The 26,648-nt window shown below is 38.9% G+C and overlaps 2 protein-coding genes across 4 annotated transcripts in view; one reads left to right on the forward strand and one right to left on the reverse strand.

Moving 5' to 3' along the window:
* The window catches only part of CUNH1orf112 (chromosome unknown C1orf112 homolog), a 21,130-nt gene extending 1,320 nt beyond the window's left edge, over positions 1-19,810 (forward strand). Inside the window, exons 2-24 of one of the 3 annotated variants that reach the window (XM_026084778.1) lie at positions 190-229; positions 985-1,073; positions 2,048-2,152; positions 2,729-2,869; positions 3,768-3,930; positions 4,301-4,385; positions 4,918-5,056; positions 5,508-5,588; positions 7,656-7,720; positions 9,417-9,565; positions 10,566-10,674; positions 11,165-11,351; positions 12,368-12,450; positions 12,828-12,879; positions 13,486-13,575; positions 14,492-14,677; positions 15,356-15,478; positions 16,340-16,435; positions 16,857-16,970; positions 17,380-17,484; positions 17,843-17,923; positions 18,758-18,871; positions 19,173-19,810. In XM_026084778.1, the coding sequence (XP_025940563.1) occupies positions 190-229; positions 985-1,073; positions 2,048-2,152; positions 2,729-2,869; positions 3,768-3,930; positions 4,301-4,385; positions 4,918-5,056; positions 5,508-5,588; positions 7,656-7,720; positions 9,417-9,565; positions 10,566-10,674; positions 11,165-11,351; positions 12,368-12,450; positions 12,828-12,879; positions 13,486-13,575; positions 14,492-14,677; positions 15,356-15,478; positions 16,340-16,435; positions 16,857-16,970; positions 17,380-17,484; positions 17,843-17,923; positions 18,758-18,871; positions 19,173-19,358 (2,583 nt within the window). In that variant the 3' untranslated portion in view covers positions 19,359-19,810. The remainder of the gene's footprint in view (positions 1-189; positions 230-984; positions 1,074-2,047; positions 2,153-2,728; positions 2,870-3,767; positions 3,931-4,300; positions 4,386-4,917; positions 5,057-5,507; positions 5,589-7,655; positions 7,721-9,416; positions 9,566-10,565; positions 10,675-11,164; positions 11,352-12,367; positions 12,451-12,827; positions 12,880-13,485; positions 13,576-14,491; positions 14,678-15,355; positions 15,479-16,339; positions 16,436-16,856; positions 16,971-17,379; positions 17,485-17,842; positions 17,924-18,757; positions 18,872-19,172) is intronic. The other 2 variants (XM_026084779.1, XM_026084780.1) reach the window with 2 other exon arrangements.
* A 297-nt stretch (positions 19,811-20,107) lies between these two features.
* SCYL3 (SCY1 like pseudokinase 3) overlaps positions 20,108-26,648 on the reverse strand; it is a 19,019-nt gene continuing 12,478 nt past the window's right edge. Inside the window, exons 9-13 of the mRNA XM_026084781.1 lie at positions 26,217-26,404; positions 25,311-25,482; positions 23,190-23,333; positions 21,812-22,530; positions 20,108-20,557 (exon numbers count right to left, since the gene is read on the reverse strand). Of these exons, the coding sequence (XP_025940566.1) occupies positions 20,495-20,557; positions 21,812-22,530; positions 23,190-23,333; positions 25,311-25,482; positions 26,217-26,404 (1,286 nt within the window). The 3' untranslated portion in view covers positions 20,108-20,494. The remainder of the gene's footprint in view (positions 20,558-21,811; positions 22,531-23,189; positions 23,334-25,310; positions 25,483-26,216; positions 26,405-26,648) is intronic.

A 26,648-nucleotide genomic window follows, 5' to 3' on the forward strand; every position in this document is an offset into this window, starting at 1 on the left:
CAGAAATAGTTCTGGTCCTGCGAGTACTGAAGTGTCTCTGCTCCTCTCAGTTACGGAGCAGCTCCGCTTATTTCATGTGATGGGCGAAGTGCACGTGGGATAGCGTATGAAAAGTCCTGGTGACTTCTGCAAACGGTTTAAGAATAATATTTGTGGCAGGACAAGTTTGAGTTTCTTTAACGTTTTTACTCTATGTATCAGGAGTCTGAAGACTGGACTGAGCATATTCGTAAGTAGGGGTCAAGAAGTGCCTCTTCTTCTTAAGGGTAGTTCTGTTACAATCACTTTAGAGATTTTATGCTAGTTTAAAATATTTCTGTTATAACTGGTGACTTCCATACTTCCCCAATCTTCAGCAATCCTGCTGGACCTTGCATATTGCAGGAATTACATGCTGAATAAGCTTTATAAAAGCCCGTGAAGAACCGATGCATGTGAGACCGTTTTTTCTCTCCCAATACTTCTGAACTGTAGATTCTGAAAGAAAGGCACATTTCATCTTGTATTTTGTTTTATTCTAGCATCACAGTTGGCTAATACCTTACAGACAGCTAAACTCTTTTAATACCCAATAGCGATGAAAAAAAGAGTCAGATAAGCAACTGTTTAGGACTCCAGCTAACATTCACAGTTATGCTGTGTATTAGAGCAACAGGCATATTAAGTGTGCAGCTATATGCAATTTAGAATATGGAAAATTCTGGTTACATCTAGGTATCCAATTATGGACAAACAATTGTGCTCAACTTTCAACTGAGTGCAGTCCAGTGTGATGCAACTAATGGATTTATGTATGTTGGAGCCTTTATTGTTGCTTGATTTCTTTAGATAATGTGTGTGTGGCAAATGTTATGTTGCCTCTCTCAAAATCAAATACCTGGTCTGTTTGACATTGTTCTTTGTTTTATCTGGTAGGTTGCCACATATTCTGATAACTGTGTGTTGTTTTTTTCTGTAACAGTTTGTAAATACTTTGCTTTGCAGGTGTTTTGAGGATCCTGACTGAAATGTTTTTGCCTCATATCAGCCTTGCAGATTTGGAACAAACTTTTTTCTCAAAAGTATTGCCTAAGGTATGTCACTTTCAGTTAAATGTGAAATTTTGTATTAATTCAGTGTTAAAAAAATGCTTAGGATGTATTGATTCTTCTTTTGAGGTCTCATATTTGAGAATAATATAGCAAATAAACTTCTAGGCCATACTGACTTAGTGTGTGTTCTGTTTTTTTGATTAAATGATAGAGAACTTTGTGCTGTAGTTATATTTAAAGGGTAGCTATTAAAGAATTTTAATGAAGTACAACAGTGATGAATTCTGATTTAATTTTCAGGCCTCAGCTTATATATTTTAAGAAGCCTGTAAAAATGCCTAATTGATTTCCATTTCCTTTCTTTAATGTCCTCTAGCTGATTTTAGAGATTAAAAGAAAAATGGCTCATAATATGCATATCCTGAACAAGGATCAATGTACCATACTGATTGATATAGTGTCCTGCATGTGCCTGGAAACAGCTGTCTCAGCAGTAGCGCTTGTAAAATATCTAAGGGCCTCAACCAAAATAAAAATTATTGTTGTTTGACAGTCATATGATTTTATTTCTTTGTATATTGAAAATGTTAACGATCATTTTCAGAACAAAAACCTACTTTTCTGAGACAAAATGAAAAACATTCTGTCTTAAAATGATCTGTTTAAAACCAAATTGAAAACTCTTTGGTAGAATGAGATATATGTTATTTCAGGCAAATCAGCTAGGAAGTTTGCTTTACTAACAGAGGGAAAGTACTTAAAAAAAAAAAGTGTTATTAAACACTTACGGTTAGTAACAGCTAATCTATTTCTGTCTATAATTAGAGAAGTGATGGTTTTCAGTTTTTGCATGTCACACTTCATGTTTCAAATGTTAGGCTAGAAAACATTATATTCTCCTGTGACTTACCTCTTTATGACTCCATGCCAAGGAAGCAAGCAGATGTGTAATGATGTTACTATTTGTGGGAATATGTTTATAAATAAAGTGTTTTACATTTGTTTTGTTCTGACAGACTCTACAATTATTCGATAACTTGATGTATGAATTATCCAGTCAGGCCAAAGGTTTAACCAGCCAGAATACAGAGTTATGCAGTACTGTAAGGAATCTCTTACAGGCAAGTCTCGTGAAATAAGCTATCAGAGCAACGGTTATTTTATTTTTTGATTTTACCTAAGCAGTAACAAGGTTTTTGGAACATATTTGCCACCTACTAAGCAGCTGGTTAGAATGTAGTTTAATCTTCATTTGCGTTTGGCATTTAATTAAAATTTTCTGAATGATTTGATTAGTTAGTGTGTGATGCTAATCAGAATTAAAAAAAAAAAAACAGCTTAAACTGTTAGTCTCTAATGCAAATGGCATGTGACTCTCCATATTCAGAAAATAAATGTGGCATCTATTTATATAGTCACTTAATTCTGAGTTTTAAATTTTTTTGTAAATTGAAAACAGTAGCCAAAAGAAATATGAAGCATTCATGTAAAGAATATATGGTATTGGAAAAGACCTCTGGAATTGCTTGAGATTATTTTGTGGAGCTTCATTCATCTTTAGCAAACTACTTATATAAAAAGCTGTGAATTTTAATGTCATAAACATCTAGGAACAATTCAGCTAAGAAAAGCTGCTTTTGAAATTATYATCAGAATTGGTATCTTCACTGATTATTGTTGTTTATTTGTGCTTTCAGACTGTGGTGCAACTGTTGGAAACTCTGACCAGTTGTGTGCGGTACGTCTGCACGCTCCAAGAGTGTGTGCCTCTGGAGAGTGTCCGCACCTTTCCATCCTCTGTTCTTTACATGATAAAGAACACTTTTACACACTGCAAGGTAGGTCTATGTTAGCAGAAGAAAAATTGTTTTACTTGTTTTTTAGGAAGCCCTCCTTTGTAAGAAGATCCTGTTTTGAAAAAAATATTGCTGTAGATATTTTTTTTAATTATTGCTTTATTAAATCATTTACAGAATGTGCTTAGTGCCAAGTACAAAGATGTTTTTTCAACTGTCTGCCCAGCAAATTTGACCTGGTACTGAAAGGCAGACTGCATTTTTTCCCTATTTTGCATCAGTGTCAAGTAAACATTTTGTCTATGAATTTAGGCCCTCTGTGATATCTGTGCACTTCTGATGGCTGCAGTAGTTTTCAGAGCTATAAATGGTTACCAAAATGATGTATTTGCCATATTTCTGTGCAAGTTCCAAAGTGGACTGAAAGCTGAGATTAGGATCCTGATGTTGCTTATGATAAGTAATGTATATGAGTGTCAGACTTGCATTTTCAGATGCACCAGTAGTTATTGTGCTGGTAATAGTTCCCTCGGAAGCAGTGTAAATAAAATAAGGTTATCACAGGACTCAATAGCTTTTATTCTGCCGCCTTTTTCACTTTTCAATTTGTTCTTCTTCAGGTTACATTCCTTTATTTACCAATTCTAATTTGAAAGTGTTGGAAAATATTTGGAATTCTTTGGAGCCAGGCAGATTTCATTAGCTGTTGATTAGAGTGCAGGTGAATAGCATTTTATATTTAGCACATAACAAGTAGAGGTTGGTGTCAGAAGCTACAGATCTTGCTGACTAATGAGTTGAAGCAGGTGTATCTAAGCCTCGTTCTTTTTTCCAGTGAAGTGTATAACAGGGCTCTCAGTGTTTTCAACAGGTGAAAGACCAGGCTGTGATTCCAAAAAATTTTTTTAAATTTTTTTCAACTTTTCCCCATTTCCTACAGGACAGTGAATCAGTGTACTGTGGGCATCTGCACTTGATTTCTGACCTCCTACAAGCTATGTTTAAGGAAACTTACTCTCTTCAGAAGCAGCTGATGGAACTGCTTGATATGATTTCTATGGGCTCTGCTTCTAGTGAAGATAACATTGCAGATATGGTGTCAGGTACATGCGGATCTAAAGATTTTTTTAGTCTTACCCAGTCTTTTTTTTCTGGCAAGTTTGCACCTTTGAGACAGAGTTCTGAGCCTGCTCAGTTCTGTTGTCTTGACCAGCCCTTCTGAAGGCAGCATTTTGCATCTTGAAATATTTCTGTTTTCTTCCTGAAACTTTCTTTGTGAGATGTGGGATGTAGGTCAGGGTTGTAGGAATGGGGCAGCACCTCTGCACTGAGCCATTTTCCTGATCCAGTGTTGCTGCTGTAGTATTCTAGTGCATTCAAATGTGGCAGCTGTTTTTTTTTCCCAGGTAAGCAGAGTAGCTGCAATCTGAGGAACCTGCTTTAACTTGGATTTTGCTATTATTTCCTCCACAGTAATCCACACTGTGCTGGAGATATGCTCTGTCGTTTCCAATATGGACCATGCTCTTCATGCTAACACGTGGAAGTTCATAATCAAGTATGTCTTTGAACTCTTTGGATTTCTTTGTAGTATGACTGGACTGTAATTTTAAATAACCAGTGTTTTATGTTCAGGGTTTCAAATACAGTTGAATTTAGAAAATTCAATTCCTGTGGAAGTTTAGCTAATAAGTAGAATTAAATGAAGATAGTTAAGAATTTGGCATTAAAAAGTAAAAGAAGCTTTGTTTTTTACAATAATATCAGAAGACAGTTTGAAATTCCATAGTGTGAATAGTTTTAAAAGGTCTGACCTGCAATTCTCTAAATATTTTTGGATCAAGTTGTGATATCTTATGCTTTTATCCTGCCTCTGCTCTGTGCTTTGGTCATAACTGCCAAGAGGRTAGTTCTCCTCTCTAAATTTCTGGACTTTTGTGAGGACACTGCTGTTTTAGTGTACACAGATGTCACACTGATTAGTGTGGCATAAAAGCCTAAATAGAACAATTAGGGTATTTGGATTTGTACTAACTTTTTACACGATCACTTCTGACAATTAAATATCTGATTCTATTCCTGTCTTTTAGGCAAAGCCTGAAGCATCATTCCCTGCTTCAGTGCCATCTGAAACACAGTGATATCCTCAGTGGCCTGTGCAAAGATACTCTTCTTTCTTTTCACTCCTGTTTGCAACTGGCTGAGCAAATGAAGATGTCAGAGATACAGGTGAATTAAAAAGCTCCCAGAACTGCTTTTGAACTTGAAAAAGATAAATTTGTTGTGCTGTATTATTGCTTGGAGTGTTTTCTCATGCATATGGTAGGCAAAATACCTCATTCTTTTGAAACCATGTGAAAATGAGGCCCATAATTTGCTTAGATTGGGGATGTTTCAATGAGTCATTGAAAATAAATTTCTGCCATACTCTGCAGGAACTTTGTTTATTTCCTAAACTGACTATATCCAAAGGAGAATCAAAACACAGTATTTCAATTCTGAATATTACTATGAAAAATTTTGAGAGGTATACTGAGGTTTCCTAAAGTTTTTCTCCTGTTACTGGAGAGTGTGTGGGAATCAATTTCAAAATGTGTTTTGAGCATTGTTGGCAATTTAACTTTCTGTTGTATTGTATTACTCTCTCTAGATAAAGTTTTATAGTTGTTTGTTTCAACAGGAGGGCACTGACCTCAAGCTATTCCAGAAGACAGTCAAACTATGCAGATTTTTTGCTAATTCTCTTGTACACTACACCAAGGTAAGATTTAATGCTTGAATCCTACATTGGTATTATATTTAAGCCTCTGCTGTGCAAACTGGGCAATTATAGTACAGCATAATATCTTACCAATTTATGACTACACCCTATGGGCAGTATAATTAACATCCATGCATAACTTGCTTGTAGTTCTTTCAGCTGAGTACACTCATGAGCCCAAGTAGGATTATTGCTGTGATTTAACAGAAAAACAGAAAAGAATAATAAGCTGTTAGAAGTAATTGGTAGGAGATGTCCAGTCTTTACCTGCAGCCTTGAGTCAATGGAACAGCAACTTTCCCTTGAAGAATTAAACAGGCTAAACCTGTTCCTAGCGTTTCAAAATTGTTCCTCATTTTTCCGTAATGATCACAGTCATTCCTTGTTTAATTTTCTGTGGCTTGTTATTGCCATGAGACTACTAGCATTTTTGAATAGGTTCCTAATGAGTATATTTACACAAATTTACAACAATCCTGAATTTAAGATTTCCTCAAGGATTTTCAAGGTTGATTTAGAAAAAATGTATTATTTTTTAGATAGAAGTCTGAAGGCAAGTTACTTTGAATTGTGATGTGTGGTTCTTTTATTGTTTAATACTTACACATCATCTGTTGCATCAGAATAGCTGAGGTATAGTCATACGGTATTAAAGGCTTTTTGTTTCTTTCTGAGAGATGACTCAAAAGTGACTTTGGGTTTTAAATCCCTAATGGATGAAAAAAAACAGTTAACTGTAATATTTGCACAGACTTAACTGCAAGAAGGATTTCTGGTCAGGAGAGTCCTGATTTAGAAGGCCGTTAGTATCTCCCTTTTTATTTTCACCTAAACCTTTTTCTTTGCTGAGCAGCAGTTGTAACCTTTTGCCGTGGAACAACATAGTGTAAGAGGCAGCATCGTCTAGTAGTTTGGATGCAGCATTGAGGATAAGAAATGTCAGTGTACTATTACTAGCTCAGATGCTAACTTCCTTCCATTGCCCTGGCCAGGCCACTTTATTGCTGTGCTTTAGTTTTCCCATCATTAGAAGGGGATGCTATAAATTAACCCGTTTTAAGAATGTATGCAAAAGAAATTTGCTGGTACAAGGACTAGTGATCTCCAGATGCCAAATTTGTTAAATATCCTAGTACAATGTCTAGTCTAATTATTATCCTCAGCACAAGCGGAATAGCTCTACTTCTCAGCAGGAATCTGGATTTCAGTATCTTTTTGTAAAATAAATTGAGAATTTTTTCTTCGCTAAACTTTATGCTAAGTAATCTTTTCAAATGCTTCACCTTATTTAGAGTCAAACAAAATTCCAGACTTCTTGCATAACATGGCCGGAGCTGTTAAAACAATTTTTCTGTTGCTCAGTAATAGCAACAGATTCCTGTCCACCATCATTTGCTCAGCAAAGCCCTTTTTCCATGAAGCACATAGGAGAGAAAGATCACCTCAGTATTTCTGATAGATAGATAATCAGTAACATTCTCCTTGTGGGGTTTTTAACGAGAGCATATGGTCCAACGTGGTATGTTTGCTTGTTTCTGCTCAAAAGTTTTTTTCCCTAATTTCCATCCTTTATTTTCTTGGTAATCTCTTCCCCTTTTTCCTCTCTGTATTTCCTGTTTTACCTTAAGTGACCATTTATGAAACATCAAGCAGCAACAGTAAAAGGCATTGATGGTATATTATGTATCTGTTTTGTCCCAGGGGTAAAAGCAGGGTTTTGATTTTTTTGGCACAAAGTGAATAAYATTATGATAGGATAAAATAGCTTTACAACATGTATGTGAGCACTTCAGGTTTTTGCAGCTCTCTATGGCTATTACATCTGTGCTTGCTAAGTTTTTAAAATGAGCCTATAAATCTAACTGTCTTAAGTAGAATATATATACATGCAATATAATTAACCTTAGGAATTCTTTATTTGTTCTTGCTTTGTGCTGAAGATTGTTAGAATTTAATCATGTTTTGCAATGTATCATTTTACACACAAATATAATAAAACAGAAAGAAAATGTGTTCAGTCATGTATTTTATATTAAAAGTACTGTTCAAAATTAATGGCTTTTGCAGGAATTTCTTTCTTTCTTCTCGGATTCATGCTCTCAATTACACCAGCTGTTTCTTCAAATATACAGGTAAGTGAAGTACAAACAATTGATTATTGATAGTATCTTAAGAATATTTGCATTTTTCATTTTTAAAGTTGAAGTTGCAAGTATTTTGAGATGAAAAAATATATTTCTTGTTCCAGAGTTGTTTGTTTCTTTTTTCAAGTTCAGAGGTCAGGGAAGTTCGATGGATAAGATGGGCATCTTTTGTGCGGTATTAGTTCCCTCAAACCCATTCTTAATCAGTGCTGAGAGTGTCAGATACAGAAAACAAACCTAACTTTGTTGCACTTGCTTCTGTCAGCATTTCTTAAACAGTTGTGTTAGATTACACAACTGATTGGCTTGGACCCTAGGTCTATCTATGCAAGTTCATTCGAAGGCTCTTTTTCCTAAAGTCAAAATTCCTGAAGGTAGGAGTCGCTGTTGAGTTGTCCTGCAGTGAAGCAGCTAGGCAAAGAGGTAAAACAGCAACCCAGCGGTCTTTGGAACAAACAGTAGCACGTTGTTAGTGACGCTGTGCAAAGTATAGGCAATTCAGAATTACCCTTCCCTAATACTAATTCCTTCCTGTTTCATCTGTCACTAAATGGCCATGCACTCTTCTTCTGTTTTTAAGCTCTAGTGAAAGAAAAAAATCCCTAAACCTGAACACAGGTATCATTAGGAACAGCTTGACAGATTGTTTCTACTTCAAGACCAAGTGTGGAAACATTTGTCCTGAAGGGAGTTTGAAACAGAGTATCTTGAAATTCTTTCACAGCTTTACTGTTGTGCTTATAATCTTATGAAAGCTCACCAAAGGACTGCATGGGTCTCCCGCAAACAAAGGCTTTTTAATGTTATGCTATAAAAAGCAAAGATATTTTCTTTTATAGTCTGAAAACTGCTTATTGTTCCTCTTTCAAAAATTATTTGTTCTGTTTGCTGCAATAACAAGGAGGAAAAGGGCAAACTGAACTTATAATAGAGGGCTGATTTCAGTCATTCTTTTGGAATTGAAACCAGGTTCTGTGGCGAGATGCATGCATGAGTTCACTGCATGTTTTACTACAAAATCAGGTGATTATTTTTTACGAGTTTCCTCTTCTGACTTTACTTACCTTGTAGAGCTTTCTTAAGTGGAAGGTTGTAAATTTTTATTCACTCAGAAAAACGAAGCAGGCTTTTTCAGTAGGAAAGTAGCATTTTACAGTCTCTTTATAAGTTGCAAGAGTAGAAGGTTTTCACTTCATGATCTCTTTTGCTTTATTCTCGTATCACTTTTTTTTTTCATTTATTGCTCTTTTTTTTCTTTTTAAAGAAATTAAGTGGTACTCTTTTATTAGTGTTGTCTGTTAAATTAGTACTGTCAAATTTATTACAGTCAAATTGTATCTACAAGTGTTCCTTTGGCTTTCATTGCTTGCTTTTTTTGTGATACATTATTTTTCTTCTTTATATATGTTATGTATTTTACACGCATTTTCTGTGAGCTTGAAAGTTTTTTTTTTCACATGTTTAGTAAAATACTGGGTTGTGATGCTTGGTTTAAAGGCTGAATACAGAGTTGTAACTGACAGTTTTAATAGGTATTTATAAAATGGAGAGCCCTTTCTGTCTTGCCTTTTATTTCACAATAATAGGGAACTCATGAATTTGCCTTTTTGCAGTTCTTTTGAAAAGTAATGCTACTGAGAATGTTTAACTATTTCTTTTTTCTGCCCCCCCCCCCCCCCCCCAGCAAGTTTCCTCCCAGTCTCTATGCTCCAGTGATCTTGGAGGTTCATCGAGATGAAATATCCAGGGTTTTTCTTGTGGCTCTAGACCCTCTCATCAACCAGCTTCTTCCCTTTAGCCCTTTTATGGAGCAAGTATTAAGTGAAAAATTAGGTGGGTTTAAAATACAGCTGCTTCTATTACAGTACTACGTAACCACCTTTAAGGGATCAGACTTGATATTTTGATTTTTTTCGGATGACAAGCACTTACACAACATTCTGCACTTGTTTGTTTGCCTCTTGTCCTTTTGTAGGTACTAAGGTATTTTTTATGCTAGTTGCATATTAACTCAGATGAATTTTATAATGGAGAGTTCATGTTGCTGTTGAATACATATTTTCCAAAGCACTCACAGTAATTTCAATACTAACCTGTTTAACAGAAATCCTATTGAATTTGGCAGTTTTGCATCATTTCAATCCGCATTTATGTCACAAATTTTTTAAGTAGGCTGAATGTTTCCTGCTGTGATATTGATGGGGGAGAACAGCTATTTTTCATAAAACAAGTATTTTATGTGGAAAATGGAATGCCTTCAAACTAAAAGATGATCAGCTTTTTGTCATAACTGCCCAGAAAACTTCTGCTCTGACCAACATATCATGATTCTGAGATAGCTGTGCTATTTTTTGGGAGTTATGGTGTAAGCATCAGTTGGTCCCTTTCTCTCTGTAGGCTGGACTTCCTTCTCGCCCACATGTGCCCTCTGGCCTTGTGATCACAATGATGCACTTAATAAAAGACAAAAACTTGGTTTATATTCAGCCTCTGAGAAATACAGTGCTTTCAAGGAGCCTGAGCCTCCCAGATTGCAACTCCTTTGCAGCACGTTGTAGTGGCAGTTCAGAACTGAAATATTTTAGCTTTTGCCTGAAATAGTATATATATTGTGTTTATTTTTCCCTTCAGCATAATGTTCTTGATGAAACATTACTTTTTCGTTTTTGCATCAGCTGTGTCAAAAAGTGATTTTTGATTGTTTTGCTGGAAACTTGTATTCTTTACCATTTCTTTGTCATTTGCCACTTGTTTAAAAGCTACTTTACATACGTGCAAAATATATTTACCAGGGCAATTATCATCATATTAAAAAAAAAAAAAAAATCTACAGGTCTTCCTCCTGAGCAGCAGCTGCCCCAGTGTCTTCTTCTGATTGCCATAATGGACAAGTTGTCCTCTCAACCTGAAGAAGTGCAAAGTCTCTGGAACACAGGAAGAAGGTACTAAAAAAGATTTCACGGTAATTCCTGTCCAGAGCAATCAGGGTGCACAGGCAAACAGAGGGCCTCTGTTGCTAGGGTTCYTCTCACAAACAAATGGTAAAATAAACAGGTTCTATGCATTTACATTCTTATCCTGGGAGAAACATGATCTGATGTTCTGCTTCGGGGTGAATGATGTAGGTCCAAAAATACCTTTGTTCAGGAAAGTTCAGGAAAAGGATGGTATTTGGCTTCCTTCCAGGATAGAAAAGGGCCTGTAACTTGTTGATATTCCACTAAGTTAAAGTGTTGCATTTTTATGCTTGAACCCTCTCATAATCACCTGAATTTGTAAAAGGAGAAGGTGTTCAGGGATGTAGACCTGTAGCACTGAGGTTACTGGCAGTTTCCAGTCTGATACAAAGATTTTGTAGTACAGATGTTGTTTACAGGGTTTGGGATTTGCACATCTGCAACCCAACTGTTTGTCTTTTTTTTTTTCCTGCAGCTTGTCTTTGTTCTCAGCGCTTTTTCTCAGTTTCCAGCAATGTTCTGGTGAGCTTTCTCTCCCTGTTTGTTTGCCAGAAGTGATTGGTACAGGACAGCCAGCGGTTCCCATCACCCTGTATCATTATGTCTGTGTCCACCTGTGTTCCTTCATTGCTTCCACACTCCCATCACACTTTCCTCAGCTGGTAAGATTGTTTCCTGCTTATTCATCTTTTCAGATGATGTGATGCATACGTAATATTTAAAAAAGGATGATTTCTGTCTAATGATCTAGCTCTGAAGCCATGCCTAGGTATGAAGGGATTTGGTTACTCTTTAGAGAACAACTATGATGTAGTTATACAGCAGGAGTTTGGTTATACAGTAGAAGTCATTTGTGGGGAGAGGGGGGAAAAGTCTTTATACACGTTGTTGAAAACCTTAGTTTCTGTTGGAAATCTTTATTCTCTTTGGGGCGTGTTACTTAAAAAAAAGTTCAGTGCTTTCTTTTATGCAGTTTTCCAACTGTATTAAATTTGCCTGGTTTTGTTTGTCTATACTGTAAGGTAATAAGAAAGTGATAACTAATATTCGAGTAGATTATTAAGCTAAAAATACACTGTTGTGATTCCACTTAAGACCATGCCATAAACTGGAAATAAGAATCTTTTTCTACATTGGAGGAGTATTCTGGGCTTTGATAAAAGTTTTATAATGTTTTTCACTTTTTCTCATGCATAGACAAAAAAGTTTCTGGATAAATGTAAAACTTTATAAAGTTAAGAGCTGTCACAAAAATAATACTCCTAGTTTAGCTTTTTCTGAATGCTACATTCCCCTTTCAGATAAAATTCAGTTTCCCAAAAGAGGAAAGTTTTTATGTGTTCTTCAGTAAGCTGCCAATAGACCTGGCAAAAAAATAATAATACATTCATAAAAAATGTTTTCATAAATGATGCCTTGTGAAGAAGGGATGCACATATTGAAATACCTTGAAAAGTGAAGGACCTTCAGCTCATTGTAATAAAATGTATGTAAAACTAAAGGTATAGTTGCTTGCTTGAACTTGTAAGTGAATATAGAGTATTAAAAGCAGTCGTCAGAACATTTTAATTGGATAAGGTGAAAATCTTATTAGGTTTTATGCTATTTAGTAGAGTAAAAGTGATAGTAAGCCTGCAATCAGTTTCTGCTTTAATTTACATATACATTTTCTCCTCAGGAGCGTGCTTTGCTGGATGCTGTGCTCAGTTCTAGTATGATCACATCTTTACTAGCTATGGATTCATGGTGTTTCCTTGCTCGGTAAGATGTTTTTATTACAGGTCAAGTAGGATATCAACAGTTCCAGTCAGTTCTGTTGTTGCTCATAATTCCCTGAGAGAGATATTTAAGGTGAAATTGTCCCAGAATTGAATTCTATTCAGATATAGAGCATATTTTGAAAATTAGGAACATAAATGGCTTCAGCCGTTTTTACATTCATGCAAGGGGAACATACTTTTCCTGTTATTTAATAACTGTTTTTTGGAACAGTTCTCTCAAGTAAATTATATCTGTGTTTATCAAGTTTAAATATGTTAGGGGAAATGGTCATCTCTAAGACAAAACTCAGAATATTTAGTTAGTAGGAGAGTAGGAAGTATAGCCGCACTAACTTCTCTTTCTCTTTCACATTCCAGGTATGGAACAGCTGAACTGTGTGCTCACCATGTTTTTGTGTTAGCCCACTTGGTAAGAACCACCGTGATGTTTGGAATTTGGCGCCTGTTTTAACCTAGTTCTATTGCAACCTTTCTATGACCAAAGCCAAGAGTTTCATTTTTCCACATCCAAAATGGAATTTTAATTCCTCAAAGTGATTAATAATTAGCATTAGCAGTACTGTGAAAATACAAAGCAAGGTACCTAGTAGTTCTGACATGCCCTGCATTGTTTTATTTAGAGTGCTACTGTTGAGATCCCACATGGCATGTCAGAGATTTTTACTGAGAAGAGTCAAATGGGAGGTCAGTGGTTACTCAATGGAGAATATTAGGAATAAGAATAGCACTTGTAGGTGAAAATAATAAATTAACAAAGGGCTAATGGTAAACCAGGAAGAGACCTTGCTGTAATGGTTGATGACATATCAGTGAGTATTTCTTGTGGTGCTTTGATTGAAAGGTAAATATAGTCTTGGTTGCAAGAACAAGATCTTACGCTGCTTAAAGTGAAACCCAGTGTCTGTTTACATTTTTTGGTTTTACGACTCTCGGAAACGTTCTGTTTAGAATTCATTTGCTGAATGGTGTTTTTTCCTTAATTTAATTAGATGCATTCCCTGTTATCCTAATTTAGATAAAGTCTTGGCCTAGTGAGTGTTACGAGGTCTCAGCCTTGGGTGTTCTGCTGAGGCGTATGCTGTTCTTAATGGCTCCAGATCATCAGGCAAGTATAGCACCAGTGTCTTCTGGCTTTAATAGATCAGATTTGAATCAGTGGCCTGTGTTAAAATGTCCTGTTTCCATTCTTCAGAAATGGCGGGAGGTTGATTGCTCTCTTGCTGTACTTGATTTTACTTTGTCATAGTGGATCCTAATTTGTGTAGATGTGATCTTTAAAACATCAGAGGAACATACATCTTTCTAATGCTGGCCTTCTTGGATGGCAATGAAGTCCTTTTTTTGATTAAGTATGAAAACAGCACATCTCCCAGATCTGCTGATGCTGGCTGTGACCATAGTTTCTCTTCTGGGGTGGAACCAGCCTTTGATGCCTATTTTCTTTATATTTTGAAGCTGTTTTCCAGGACAGTGATGGGGTAGAAATTCACTGTACCCCCACTTTAATGAGTATAAGATAAAATTTTCTGTAGAATAAAGACAGAATTCAATTAAAAATGAATTGAAGGATGCAATGTGAGTCATTATTACAAATAAAAGTCATTTAATAGAGCTTATGATAAAGGATAATGCTGGAATAGATAATTAATATAAAGGAAATCAACAGAGTAAAAAGTGTATTAGACAGTCATTTTGTTACTTGGGAATATGATGTTAACGTTGGTTTTGGTATATACTGATCTGTTTCACAGATTGTATCAGTTGCACAGTGAAAGAATAGTGGCTGTTTATATGCACATTCACTGTAGCRTTTGTGAAAAGAAAAGTATGCTCAAATTTTGTTGCCAGGTAGTCTTAGAGTAGGAAGAGTAACAGCCTGGTTCTGCAAACTCCTAAGAACCGTCATTGCAGATGGTTGGACTGTTTCCAGTAGTGCTTTTTGATTGTTGGTTTCTCAACTCTTTGACAGGTTATCAAATTCTTTCCTGGTCTTTTTAGTTCATATTATCTTTTGTTTGCAGGTAGAATTTACTCATAAGTTTCTTCCCAAAGAAGCAGAAAACTTGGCAGTGTGGCAGCATATATCCCTCAAGGCCCTAAGTCCTGATCTTAGGAAGCAAGTGGCACATCAGCTCTGTGTGGCAGGGCTCGCGCAATGCAGGCAGTGGCTGAATAGCAGGCGTGCTTTGGGGGAGGTCCGACCTGTGGTAAGGGAGGTTTGATGCTCTTTGTAAAAATGTGAACTTCAGGTGTCCATATTGTAAGGATTCTGTTGTTGCTCTCACCTCAGTTCTATTTGTCTGTCTGCTGTGTGGCTTTTTCCCCTGCCTAGTTGTCAAACACATGAGCAAAGACTGTCATTTTCATGTCGCATTCTATTATGTGGCCCATTAGGGCCCTGTACTCTGCAGGTGATAGTGGCGCTCTTGTGATTCACTTGTTATTTTCTCTCTGGGTGAGCAGATATATTTTTCCTTAGAATTTCTGATTTATATTATGTCATACAATTACTTCTCGGTTTTAAAGTTAGAGCAGTTTTCATGTGGCATCATATCTGAAAGATGTTTGCTGGCCTCTGTGGCAAAGGAGAGGAGAGTGAGAAAACAGAGACTTCCACATAAAGTATTAGCTGCCATCTTTTCCTTGACAGTGCAGCTAACTACTATAGCACAGCGTAAAACTCTCAGAGAAGCAAAATGTATTGTCCTTGATTTGGAAGCTTTATTGGCCAGCAGCCTGGTGGATTAGCTGTACTGTACAGCTGACATAAGCACATTGGGCTTCCAGCCATCTCATATGGTTTTAGAAGTTTAATATGAGACTGGGGTTTGGGTTTGACAGGTAGGGTTTTTTGGTCTTACTTTTGTACCCCTTTTTTCTACCAGAACATTGCTTTTTCTGTCATTTTGACTGCCTGTAATTCTGCTGGTGACACTCTGGAGGGAGAACTTCAGGCATCTATCTCGGGAGTACTTGGTCAATTCTGGACTTGCCTCCAGGCTAAGCAGGTGAGTGAATTTGCTGTTCTAATGGCGAAAGCATGCTTTCTTTGGGAGGCTTGTGCAGTTTCGTCGTGTGTGTTACTAAATCATTTCACTTGGATTGGACCATTTCCCTAAAGTGCAATGTAGTTGTGCTTCCTATGTGCTATCAGCTGGTGTATGTATTAGGCATGCGCTCTGGGAAGCATCGAGTTTGAATTTTCCTGAACACTACATATATGACTCCTCGCTACTCCATCTGCTACTTGGTCCAGTTCAGACTTGCTTAACAAGAAGCCTGAAATACCTCATTCTGATTTATATCAGTTACGGGTTTGACCTATTTTAAATGTTGATTAGAATGCAAACAAAAACCATGGTGATTTAGATTAGCACATGAAAGCCCTTAGAGATAGTAACCCTCCTCCCATCTTTGAGCACAGGGGGGAAAGGTTTTCTCTTGACTGTATACCCTACTGTTCACGTCTGCAGTTGGAGAAGTAAAGGAAAAAGGATCCGTCTTGGCTCATACTCCAGATTAAAACATAAAATGTGAGACTGGGTGTGAAGAAGACATTTGACAACTGATGAAAGAAATAGCTAGGTTAATCTTGTTTGTTTAGCTTCTTATATTGGCAAGAGTGGAGAAAGAGGAGTCAGATAAGAAAGATCCTTAATAAAAATATAAGGAAAGGGCCTTGTAAAATACAACTGCCTTGAAATATTTCTAAGACTACTTTAATCTTATCTTCTGCTGCTTATGATGTGTTGTTTTATACATGTGAAGTTAGGCTAAGAATTTTGGAATGTTTCTGTGATTTTACATTCTTTGCTAAGTTGTTCCTTGAGCTGAAAGCAATGATACTAACACTGTATGAACTGTTGCAGGTGTCAGATGACCCATGCCTCCAGCAGACACTGTGTTTATTACTTCACCTTTTGGAATTTTTCATCCAAACGTTAGGTGCTCAACTAATTACTCAGGTAAGAAACTTATGAGTAATTTATTTCATGAAAACCAAGTTCTTTGTGATTTACCAAAGATCTCTAATGAGCTTTTTCATGGTCTGGCCTTCCCTTAACATGAGGAAGTTTCTAACTTTATTTCTTCCTTGGTTACTTTCCTGGTCTTTAAACCAGGTATGTGGCACTTTGGTTAATGTTGCTTTTGAGAATCCTGTTATTCTGTAAGATAGTGCAGATATATAGCTATGCTATAAAACATATTTATTTCTCTCCAGAAGGCACACACTGTTTATACTAGCCAGTTTTATTCAAGCTGTAGCATGCCTACTTTTGTTTTGCGTCCAGTATTCTAAAATAATGTCCTCAGATTTAATGATCAGACAGAACAGTTTTCATCTATAATCCATGTTTGCTGAAGCTTCATTTGGGTTTCCTGCAGGTGTTTGCACTGCAGTCTTCCCTTTTCCAGTTAGATCCCCCAGATCATGTTCGTCTAGCAATGCTGGATTTTCTCTCTTCTATGGGAAAGGTGTTCATACCACAAGAAGCCCAGGTAAATATAATTGGGGCCTTATTTAATCTCAGGTCTTTTGATGAAAAGATGTGCTTTTTTTACTTAAATACATGAAAGACTGCCATGGCATAATGATCTTGGAGACTTATTAATGATCTATGGAGGTTTTATTTTTCATTGAGGCACTTGCGCTAAGTGCACGTAAGATGCTTGATGCATTCATTGCATGTTGCTTCTCAACAATTAGGCAGGACTGACATTTGAACCCCCAAGAAGAAAAAATAGAACGTGTCATCTTCCTAAGTGTTTTTTTGCCAGGCAGGGCAGTAGCACTCTCAAATTTCACAAACTTATCCTTTGACCATAGAGTGAATTTTTAATAGAATTCCATGATGGTAAAATATGCCCAACTAAGTCCTGGAAAATCTGATATTTGTTTCTCTTTCAGAGGCAAGTTGTACCTCAGTTGTCATGTTTGTTTGCTTCTCTGCTAGCTGACCAGACTTGGCTGATTCATCAGCATGCGCTGGAGGCATTCACACATTTTGCAGAGGTAAGCAGAGCAGTGCTTTGGATGTATGGATTGGCTCTGTTAACTTTTATCATACAGAAGTTCTTCTGTCTTAAATGTTTGCTGCTCTTCGCTGAACAGTTTGGATCTTAGCATTACAGATGCTGTTGCACATGAATAAAAATAATAAGGGCTAATGCACTATGTATGATTTCAGGATCTGGAACTGAAGGAAAATCAAGCATTGGTTGCTTAAATTGATTGCAAGGAGCTAGGTTGTTTAAAACAATCTGTCAGCACAGAATTTTTCCTAGATCGTTGGGGAAGCAGTTTCTCCTTCATCTTTATTTCTTTGTTAATATGAATGTACTGAACAACTGTTACTCAATGGTTTTGACAGGAAACAAGCCATGAAGATGTTGTTCCTCAGTGCCTTAATTCTGAAGAAACTAAGAACAAAGTTGTTAGTTTTCTGGCTAAGGTATGATCTTAAACTATTTTACTGTTTCCTTAGTTGATGTTGTACACATCTAATGCCATATCAAGTAGGACTGATGAGCTTGGCTTCAATGCCACAATAATGTAGCATCTGGCCCATGTCTGTTTCTATACCTGCATCACCTGCATGCAGATTAAATGGATAAGTTTAAAATAAATTGCTGTGTTTACTGGGATCTGGTTGAATTTTTGTTTGCTAAAATCAGCAGGCCTAACAAATCCTGTATCTATGCACACTGCTCTTCCAGTATTTCCCAGACTTGATAAAAATGCTTTGCTCTTCCATCCTTGAACAAAAATTAAATTGCATAATGATTTTTGTAAGTGGAAAAAGTATCTATTAAAAAGACTGGGATTCCATCATTCCATTTGTGTAACTTTTTTTTTTCCCGTCCCCTGTCTTCTTGGATCAGTTTCTGTAAGCTAAATGAACATGTCTGAAACATCTTAGTCCTCCTTTCTTGCAGGTTAAAAAAAATTCTATTAAAAGCACATGGCTATTTATTCATAACGTAACAACTACCTCCTTCCAGTTGTTTATTGGGCTGCAACCTTAAGGGACTGCTATCTGGACAAGCAGTTCCTGTCAAGCAGATAATTAGCAAAAGAACTGAGAGGCACTGGTGCTACACTGAAGTTGCAGATAACTTTAATCATCTCCTGCTCAGAAAAGTGAGGGAGGAATTAGATTCAATTTGAACTGTCAGTTAAGATGACATATATATATTTTTTTCCATTGTTCTGGTATACAAACTGAACCTGTGAAGGCTGGTAACGCCTCCTTGTTTAGTTACCTCTCCTGTGGCTTTCTCCCTAGATGAGGCAGGTAGAAGAGACAACAGAAGCACGAACAGAACGTATGAAACGGGAAAGGATTATCTACAGCACTCATTTTCTGAAAAAGACTGAAGAACAGGACTCAGCAGGAGAGGTATGTGCACTTCTTTAAACTATCTGGGCTCTACCGTAGGTTTGTGTCAGTTCTGGGAAGTAGTTAGAGAGGTTCAAGACTGCCCTGCTGCCCTCCATGTTCTAAGAAAAAAGCTTGCGTGCAGTCCTGCCCCTTAATATTAAACCAGAATGCTCTGCACTGCCTGCCAGCTGGGAAGAGCTCTCCCAAGGCACGGGAGCATCTCGCAGTTCTCCAACTGAGGTTCTTTTGCAGTTGGAGGATGACTAATCACTTATGTATGGGATTATAAATGATGTCTAACCTGTGTTTAAATCTGCAGCCTCTGGCAAAAAGAGCGTGTCACCCACCCTCTGAGGAGCAGTATAAGTCAGCAGTAGGCACAATGGAGGGGGCAGTGGAGGCTGTGAAGCTGCTGCTCCAGAAAGGGTCACCCCCTGCTTGGCTTGCAGTGAAACTGGAGGCTCTACATACAGCTATAGCCACTTTGAGAAACAGTGTACGGTAAGGTTGTTCAACAGGCTTTAAAGATGCTAAAAAGCTCAGCTCCCTGGTTGGAGGGAAGAGATACCTTTGTACCATGATTGCTGGAGAAGGAAAAACTGTGACACAGGGTGATGCTCTACTATACTCTTAAGTGGTAGTTAATATACCAAAATGAACTGATGTGCGAGATGGTGGACAGTTTCACAGTAACTGGATGGAAGGATTGATACACTTAATGGACTCTATTGTGCGTCTGAGCTGTCATCTTGTATTTTGCCAATGTATAGCTTATTTTTCTAAGATACTGTATGATAACAAACATTTAATGAGATTGTCTTGGAGATAAAGATGTTTGAACTCGTTGTAGAATTAACTACTACAGTTTTTCCTGTCATGTACAGGTGAGGGGGCAGTAGGCATTTTTATATTAATTTTAAAATACACTCAATTTAAGACTCCATGCAGTTCACTGAACACACCTGTGCTGCTGTTCCATTCCAGAGTAAGGTCATCTTTTAAAAATAATCTTTATTGGTCATAGTTAAGAGCAGAATGAATGTGGTACTTGAACACAAGCTTGTTTAACAGTCCTTCACTGCAAGTTTCCTAGCACCTCTTGTGCCATCCACTGACAGAACGGTATAAACAGATATAAATATGTTGAGTAAACTGTACATTCATCTTAAAATCATCTTATAGATAAAAAAGTTAAAAGGAGTCATTTCTAATGGCTTTGCTTTTCTGAAAAAAATGGCACATTAACAAAGTAACTGAATGTAACTTTCATTTATTGTCATCAGTTTTTCAGAGCAGCGATGATTTCTAGAACAATAGCTTACACCACTCATGTCCTCCAGTAGCACGTCAGCACCAACACCCCCTTCAGATTGTTCCTCCTTCCTGTAGCAGTGGCACGCACTGCAGCTGGGCATATTGCTTGAGCGCAGGCCTCACCCCTGCAGTTTTTGGCACAGGCTGGAACAGAGCATCCTTTGCAAGGAAGGGATCAGGCCCTGTGGGAGAGCTTGCTGACTGCTGCAGCAAGTGCCTGCCTTCCAGCTAAAGCAGTGCTGAGGTACTTATCCATTATATTGTGGAAGCAATGACTTCTCTTACAGAATCCAACACGCCGTAAAGCCTTTGTCTCTTTCAGTCCCATTACCAGTTAGTATCATCTTCCCAGTTCAACTCCTCTTCTTCACCCCAGCCTGTGGCTTCAGCCTAGAATCATGTAGAAGTTATCAGCATTAAGGCACATGTACTGTACTTCTGCACTTAGCCAAAAACAGTCAGGCATTCAAGGGCCAAAGGAGCTGGGCATGCCCTGGGTGGCTTGCAAGGACAGAGCAAGACGGCTGTTCAGAATGCTCCAGGAGAAAGGCAGCTTCTCCCTGCCCCATGGAGCACTTGGGGCTCTCAACAGCAGTGCTCACAGAGAAAGCTGTAGTAGCTGAAAGCCCCTCAGTAAGACCAAGAGGTGTCAATGTTTGCAGCTTCCTAGCTTAAAGAGCGTCTAACAATAAACAGAAACACCTTAAACATAAAAAGCAAAGTAACAGAGAATTTGCTGTCCTTCCTTCCTAAACAGTTTAAACTAAAGGAAGAATTGTTTCACCAACATAGCTATGTGACTACACCAGAGCTTTGCGCTACAGTGAGTGACCCCCAAAAAACAGATTGATGTCAAAGACAGTGCTGCTTAAAAATCACTGTGCCATTTTCAAACCTTGTAAACAACTTCAGTTTGTATCTAAGGCTCCTCTCCCCCTGCTACCTCTGTGGTAGGTCTCTTGAGGTTGAGTTAGCAAAACAGCTTGAAATCAACACCTGTTCCCTAATGGAGTTGTGTGTTCAGCTAGCAGTGATGGGAGTGCTAGTTCTCATCCTAGCAGAAGGAAGGAGCCTCTTGAGGTGGGCTAGAGGGATTCACCTTCTCACTCAAAAGGGTGGTTTTAAAACCCTGCTGGTTCTCTGAGATGGTGAAATGTCTCAGCTGTTTCTTCCTGAAAATCAGGCACCTAAAAAGCTTTTCAGTAAGTCAGAGGTTCTGGTGTCCTGTTCCTTTTGTAGCTCTTTCTAGAAGAGTCCAGGGAGCAACACTGAGCCCAGAACATCCTCTGTGCTTGAAAGCCCTCTTCTGTTTGTGCTTGGGGCCAACTTTGTTTTACCTCCCCTATCTGACAAACCAAGACTCTCCTTAATGTAGGGTTCTAGCATCCAGGATACAGTAAAAACTCCTTAGTTCATGCTTTCAGTAGGGTACAGGTTAAATCTAAATTACCTGGTGCCTGCTAAATATCTCATTCACAGCTCAGTATCTTGTATTCACAAGTAAAGACTCAACTGCACAGTCATGTGTTACTCATCTGATTAAGGAGCCTGCTAATGCCAGAGCAGTATGTTGTAGTGTATAGATGCTTTAGGAATCCTCTCAAATGTACAGTCACTTAAACCCCACTACCCATAGACTCTTACCTCAGTAACATCAATTGCTGCAAATTTGGATGAAAACAGCATATTCTGGGAGGCACCTTCTCTGCTGGATACTGCACCAGAGTGAGTGGGAGCAACTGCTTCTGTCCTCACTTCAGGTAAAATCAAGATTGCTGAAGATGGTTTAATGTCTGGGATCATGTCAGCAAACCAGTCCAGCTCAGGGTCTTGCACTGGTTTTCTTTTCACTTGGATAGTGAACTCTTCTCCTAGGCCAGACTCTGATGAAGACTTTGACCTTTCCTGAAAGGTTTCTCCCAGTTGTTCCTGGTGGTCCCACTTGTCATTGCTCCAGCTACTCCCAGGGTGGGACTTTGGGGGGGAACTCAGTTTGAGGCTTTTAAATTCTTTGCTCAGTGGATGAGTCCCTGGTAGAGGTGTCTGCAGTTGAACTGCATCAGCTTGTGTCACAGTGAGGCAGGTTCCTGAGGACAGTTCCGGACTAGGGCTGCTGGGCTCAAAGTCATCCCACGGCTTCTCATCAACATCATGATCAGCAAAGTAAGGTCCCGCTCTGCCCTCTGACTCTCGGGGCTGAATTTGGATGTTCACAGTTTTCTCAGTGTCTGTCTCCTCTGCCTCGCTCCAGTCTGGCCACTCCTCTGCTGGCTTTTCAGAGGCAGTCAAAGAGCTCCTGCTGCTCCCTAGTGTGTTAATGCTTCCAGGAACTCCATTCAGGGGAAGGTGAATGTCTTGCTCACCTACGGAAGACAAGGGTATTACATACTCATTCAGGAGGACAAGCATGAAGACTGAGCTGTGCCTAAAACTCTCTGAAATCCTTGATATTGCAGGTGGCACCTGGTGTGGAAATAAGCCAGTTCAAAAAGTCATGTTCATTGGAAATATGCTTCAGTGCTAAGTTATTCTCATATTAGAAAGTACAGCCATCTTCCTGCTTGTGAAGGAGGGTTATTAATATCAGAACACCTGGGCAATAAAAGCTAACTACTGATAAGCGTTAGGTTAGATGACTCAGAAGAGGCCATGAAAATAAACCAAGTCAGCTTCTGAGGTCAGAGAAGCAGCCAGCCCATAAATAGTGACAGAGGCAACAGCCTGCAGTAGCCTGTCCAGCAAGCTGTGGGAGAGGTGAAAGACCACAGCTGAGAACCGGTGGTAAAGGAACACAGAAATTCAAGACAGGCAGACTGGCCAGCAATGTGTGTGCGTACTAGATTCCCAAATAAATATTCCCTAGGAAACCAAGGGTCGCAGTCTTGTTCCTTCACTTTTACCTTTCTTACTTCACTGAATGCCTTTTCAATCAGCACATGGGGAAGATCAACAATATTTCAAGCAATTTCTCATTTCTATGATACTTCATTTCTAAAAAGGAACAGCTGGGGCAAAGTTTTACCTGTCTTTAAAGCCAGTGGATTGCCTTGTTGTACAGAATGTTTCTTGACAGGTACATTTCCAGAGGTGGGGAACACACTAGAATTATTCTTCAAGGGCCGAGAGGTTGGATTTCTCAGATTGCTTACAACATGAGTGGGGGAGTCTGCAGGAATAAAACAAAATAAAAGGACACCAACTTCATAAGGTCTGCTGTTACTTTTAGCTGAAACTCCTCACAGCATTGGAATGCTCTTTCTTACCTACAACGGAGGCAAAACAATGAATAAAGCTAGGAGCTGCAATGCAGCAGCTGCACCTCTTGCTCTGTGTATGAAACAATCCTCCTCTCTTCCTATAGCCTGCAGCTCTTGCCAATACAAAGTTTAGGCAACTGTAAATTAAGGGTCAGTTTCTGTTGATACATTCTTTCAAGAAATACACAAAGAACAAGTTTCTTATGATCTGAACAGATGCTTTAAAGTCTGCCACCTAGCTGGATGCAAAACACCAGCTTTATGCTGCATGGCATCACAAATCCCCTGTTATGTGCCTCTCATGCGAAAGCACAGAGCTGACAGTCACAAGAACGCAAAGCATAAGCAAATCTGTGCTACAGCACAAACCTTCTTTTATGCTTGGACCCGAGTAAAGCAGTTTACAGGAACAAAAGGTTAATGCACTACCCAAAGGCTGTATTAAAAGCCTTGCTCATATCATACCCCGAGGTGCCCACGGTGGGCAATAAAGGCTCATACTTTGAATCTGCAGCAGGCAGGTTTGTTTTCCTGGGCCAGTGATGATGGGCTTGGCAAGCACCTAGTTGCCTTTCATTGCTGGTAGGTGCACACTGTCACTGTTGGCAATCAATCATTGGCCTAGGCTGTATAAGGCCCCATTACCACGACTGTAGCCTAGTCAGAATTAGAAAGGAACAGAGCTTTACATAGGATGGCTTAGCCCAGTGCTAAGTGTGTAAAGTGTATTGGCATCCATCTGGTTTAGCTTTGCTGCCAGCCGGCTGTACCCGCCTATGCTCGGGGTTATTGGTGTAGTCAGAAAAGCGTGAAGTGCAGCACTGAAAAGGGCTGCAATTCATAGACAGAACCGTCCCCCCCACGCCGGCCCAAAGCACCCTTGTTAAAAGGTGCCTGCTTTGAGGGGCTTAAACAAACACCTTGTCGAGCCTCACTTGTTCAGCCTTTAGTGCTGGTTTTTTGCAAGTTGCCACTCACAGTTTAGGACAACATTTTTTTCCCCTTATTCCTCAATATTTAAATCAGAGCTAATATTATTCTTTTGAAAAATAAATTGGTTTCCAGCATGAAATCTGAAGGTCTTCATTTAGTATAATCTATTATTAAAATAATGTAAAGGAAAATAATGCAATGAACCATCCGCAGATTTTAATGGAGGGTGGTATTTGTCAGTACATACAGAATCAGGAGAAAACATTTATACTTAAGTTGTTCTCTGTCATGCATTTCATTTGGTATCTATACTTCAAGTCTAAAGCAGAGCAAAAGCTGGTTTTTCCCTCCAAATGTAAGCATTTTTAATTTCAATATCCAGAAAAGCTTTGCCTTAGTATGCTTGGCTCCAAGTTAGCTAGCAGATGCAGGGACTACTTTCTTCCTTTGGATTAGCTGAAAAGCCTCCTGAGAGCTGAGAAAATAGGGAAGTTCGTATTCCTTTTCCAATCTATGAACAGAAATTGGGGGGAAGAGGATGAGATTTACTCATTTTAAAAACATGAAGGACAGAGGAATATTAAACAACTATCTGTAAGTAAGTTCATAAAGAACGCTATAGTTTTTCCACGAAAGACAAACACACACTAAATATCTCTTGCTTACACAGATTTTTAAATGGAAAGAAAAAAGGTGTAAATGTTCTTTCTTGTATTTCCTGCATTTAAAGTCCTTTCATATAACTGTTTTATGATGCCAGTTTTGTATCTGCAAACAGTCAGCACCTAATTTAGAATTAAAGTTTAGCTGCAAATTAGCTTCTTTCAGTTAAACCTGTCAACAGCCAGAGGTTAATTACCCAAGAAATTCTGCCTATATTGCTTGGACAGAATGGGCAGAACAAGCAGAAACAGTATGATGGGAATCCCAGGGACTCCGAGTACATCATTTACCTTCTGGAGAGAGATCAGTAGTTTTCATGAAACTTGGTGCAGAGCTTTTGAAAATCTTAGTTCTTTCGCCACCTATAACTACTTCAGGTCCAAGCAGGGAGACGAGAACTGCTAAGCTGTGCAGTGTTATTGCGACGATAGAGTCACTGCTATCTCGAAGGCCCAGTAATACCTACATGAAGAACATGAGAATGTTACTAAGAACAGAAAATTCTGCTTTTTTGCTCTTCTCTCATTAGATGTTACACTTGTAGCACATTTCGTTTCTAAGATTTCCTCACAGCTCTTACTAAGGAGATGCTGGACATTATTCTGCAGCAGAAAAAACAGCCTTCCACTTTTTGTTACAAGTTAATGAGGACGGCTGATCCCAGCGCCTAGTGAACACAACTCTCTTGCCAAGGCACCCTCAGCTTAGACTGATCCATCCTCTCTGGTCAAGAGTTGTGGAGCAGCATGAAACAGAAGTGCAGTCTCGATATGAGGCTGCCAGGTGTCAGCCCAGGTGGTGTGTAACAGAGGGCCTCAGTGCTGCAGGAAGGGGTGCAAGGCCTAGGACTGGCCCAGAAAAGGGTGCTGCGCACCAGCATTAGGCAACACTAGCTCAACAGGCAAAGGGGGGTAGGATGGGAAGAAAAGGAATCCCTCAGACCAGAAACAACAGTCCTGACTGCTGGGTTTAGGATAGGAATACTCCACATGAGCTGAGCAGCACAAGTGAGGCTGGCAGTGGGGGTTGCTAAAATTGGAATCTATGACAGATGCTTTTGGTAAAGGGGGCAGCTGGGAGAAAGCTTGCACAGAGATTGCCCACAGGGTGTTGCCTGGACTACAAGATCTTAGCTTTAAACTGCACCAGAACTGATCCTAGCAGCAGAAAACCCATATGGTTTTACTGTCCTTAACCTGTGGCAATATGATGTTTTTCAACTCTTCCCGAGAGAACAGTTCTGCGTAGGCATGAATGTGAGACAGCAACACCATTCGAACATGCTCTTCGTGAACCTCAAATAGTTTCAGCAGCACAGGGATCACGTGAGTCTGGAACAAGGCTGGCGACAGGAGGCAGTTGGTTTGGCTTTCTCCAGTTTGCTCTAGGGAAAAGAGGTGAAAAGTGGGAAAAGGCTGCTTCACAAACCAGAGACAGCTCACCCAAAAACTGTTCACTGGCAGATTTCCACAGGGGAGATCTACAGTGTCACCCAACTGCCAGGTCGGATTCTTTGTCCTGACTCCCTGCACAGTCAGCTGCCGACTCAGCTTCCTTGGGGTGTCAGAGGAGATGGAAGAGAAGAAGAAGGGGAGCAAAAGGAAGAAGGGGAGCAAAAGGAAGAAGGG

Source organism: Apteryx rowi, unplaced genomic scaffold, assembly GCF_003343035.1.
Source record: "Apteryx rowi isolate R43461 unplaced genomic scaffold, aptRow1 scaffold_65, whole genome shotgun sequence".
Taxonomy (NCBI): domain Eukaryota; kingdom Metazoa; phylum Chordata; class Aves; order Apterygiformes; family Apterygidae; genus Apteryx; species Apteryx rowi.